General features: G+C 40.8%; 1 protein-coding gene across 1 annotated transcript; it reads left to right on the top strand.

Annotated features, from left to right (window-relative positions):
- The first annotated feature begins 975 nt into the window (after window positions 1-975).
- Window positions 976-1566, top strand: LOC138048700 (uncharacterized). The gene has a single exon (XM_068894839.1). The coding sequence runs from the start codon at window positions 976-978 to the stop codon at window positions 1564-1566; it is 591 nt and encodes a 196-aa protein (XP_068750940.1).
- The last annotated feature ends 874 nt before the right edge of the window (window positions 1567-2440 follow it).

Here is a 2440-nt window from a genome sequence, read left to right as displayed (position 1 = left end):
TTATTTAACAACTGAACAAGTGCTTGGACAAGGGGCAGGTTCCACAATGGATGACTAAAGGCAGTACTGTCTTGATTATGAAACAGAAAGGAACAGAAAGGTTCACGTTAACAATCAAGAGGCACCCACGACCTTCTGTTTATTGATAAGAGTATTCTAAGAAATGATCGAATTGGTAAAAAAGAATTTAGCAAGGGCTTGGATAGACTACCAGAAAGCCTATGACATGGTGCCTCACTCATGGATCGAAGAATGCCTCAACATTTTCAATGCGGGAAACATCAGAAGACTCCTGGTTAATGGTACGACAGACTAGAAAACAGAGCTGGTATCCGAAAATACATCTAACGGAGAAGTAAAGATCAACAGAGGGATACTCCAGGAGGACTCGTTATCACCTCTTCTGTTTGTTATTTCCATGATTCCTCTGACGATGATGCAAAGGGATGGAAATTTGCTCACAATCTTAATGGAGAGAAGATAAACCATCTTATATTTGTGGATGATGTCAAACTGTTCGCCAGCTCGGATAGGAGACTTAAATCATTGATTCATACGGTGCGAGTTGTTAGTACAGATATAGGAAAGCAGTTCGGGATAAGCAAATGCGCAAATGCGATATACTGCTGCGTTTATCGATTGGTCTCGTAAAGAACTGAGAAACCTCGATTGGAAAACCAGAAGGTATCTTACCTTGTATAATGCCTTCGATCCTCGCGATTGTGTCGCAAGGCTCTATCTACCAAGAAATGGCGGTGGCCGGGGCTTGACAGCAGTGGAAGACAGTGTGGAGCTATCCAAAGCAAGCCTAGCTAAATACGTGTCAGAAAGCAACGAAAGGATATTGTCTGCCGCTAGGGGGAACGTGAAATGGGATTGCAAGAAGTAGTCTAATGAGATTATAAGAGGCGGAAATTGAGAGATAAGATCGAGGAGGTGAGGAGTAAGAAGCTACATGGACAGTTTCTGATGGAGATGGATGAAATTGCCAGTGAAAACAGTTGGTCGTGGCTTAAGACAGGATATCTAAAGAAAGAGACGGAGGGGTTGCTTGTGGCTGCCCTGTGCCACCAGAAGAACGGAACGGTCAATGATATCGTGAGTGAGTGCCCTAAGATCGCGCAAACGCAATATAAACGAAGACACGACACTGTTGCAAAGGCCCTAAATTGGAATCTATCTCGTCGGTATGAGTTTAACAGTGGAGGAAAGTGGTTTGAGCATGCCCCTAAGTGTGTTCTAGAGAATGACAAGGTTAAAACTCTTTGGGATTTTGACATCCAGACAGATCGGAAAATACCACATAACAGGCCAGACATTCTCGTGATCGACAAGAAAACAAACAAATGCCACATTGTTGATGTCGCTTTCCCTGATGATAGCCGGATATGCCTGAAGAAGCACGAGAAAGAGGAGAAATATATTGACCTGGCCTTTGAGATAAAGAGACTTTGGGAGTTACATAAGGTTAGAATCACCCCTATTATAATTGGCGCTCTTGGTACTTTCTCTAATAACCCACAGAAGTATTTGGAAGACCTGCACATTGGACTAAGCATCCAATAATTAAGGAAATCAGTACTGTTGGGATCCGCGGGAATTCTCCGGAGAACCCTGGAACGCTAAGGGGTTGTGTCACTACCTGCTGATAGGGGACACTCCAGTGGCAACTACTGCCACAGCCGAAAAAAAAAATGATAATAATAATAATAATAATAATAATAATAATAATAATAATGATGATGATAATGGTAATGGTAATGGTAATGGTAATGATAATGATAATGATAATGATAATGATAATGATGATGATGATGATGATGATGATGATGATAATAATAATTTGCATACGTCGACAGCAATACAAGTCCCAGGAGAAATAGTGAAGCAATTAAGCGGCGGAAAAAGCAAACACCATCTATGCTGGGTAATTAACCGGGAGACTACTCGCAGTGCTTTGTGGACACAAGAACAAAGGAAAGACCCTCTCTAAAGGATTTGGAAAATAAAAACACGATAGTATCACACATGATGAATAAAAGGAGAGTCAATGGAAACGCGTTTCAATCAATATGGATACTAAGTTCCATTGTTTACTCAGTTGTGATTGCGTTTCTTTTACTCAAAGGCTGGAAGAAGGAAACTAACCGTTTTTCGGCGAGCAAAACTGAAGAAGACATCGAAAACAAATATTTGCGAGAATCTAATCAAATAAGAAAAGAAATTTCGATCGCATAAGCTGAATTTGAAAGAATAAAGGAAAATAAGAAATCACCAAGAGAGGAAGAAAAATAGAAAGCTACTGGGGAAAGAATGCAAGACTATTTCAGCAAAGACCGTCATTGAATACATGGAAAGGAAAAAGTCATCCCTCAGAAAACGCAAGCAAAGGTTTTGTAGGAGACGGAAACAAGAACAGTCTCGCAGTATCAATCGGAGA

Source organism: Montipora capricornis, chromosome 5, assembly GCF_036669925.1.
Source record: "Montipora capricornis isolate CH-2021 chromosome 5, ASM3666992v2, whole genome shotgun sequence".
NCBI classification, from domain to species: Eukaryota; Metazoa; Cnidaria; class Anthozoa; order Scleractinia; family Acroporidae; genus Montipora; species Montipora capricornis.
This window is presented reverse-complemented; position numbering and strand designations above follow the sequence as displayed.

What these genes read in the sequence shown, in the direction of transcription:
- LOC138048700 (XM_068894839.1), top strand. Translation starts at nt 976, where the DNA reads ATGGATGAAATTGCCAGTGAAAACAGTTGGTCGTGGCTTAAGACAGGA.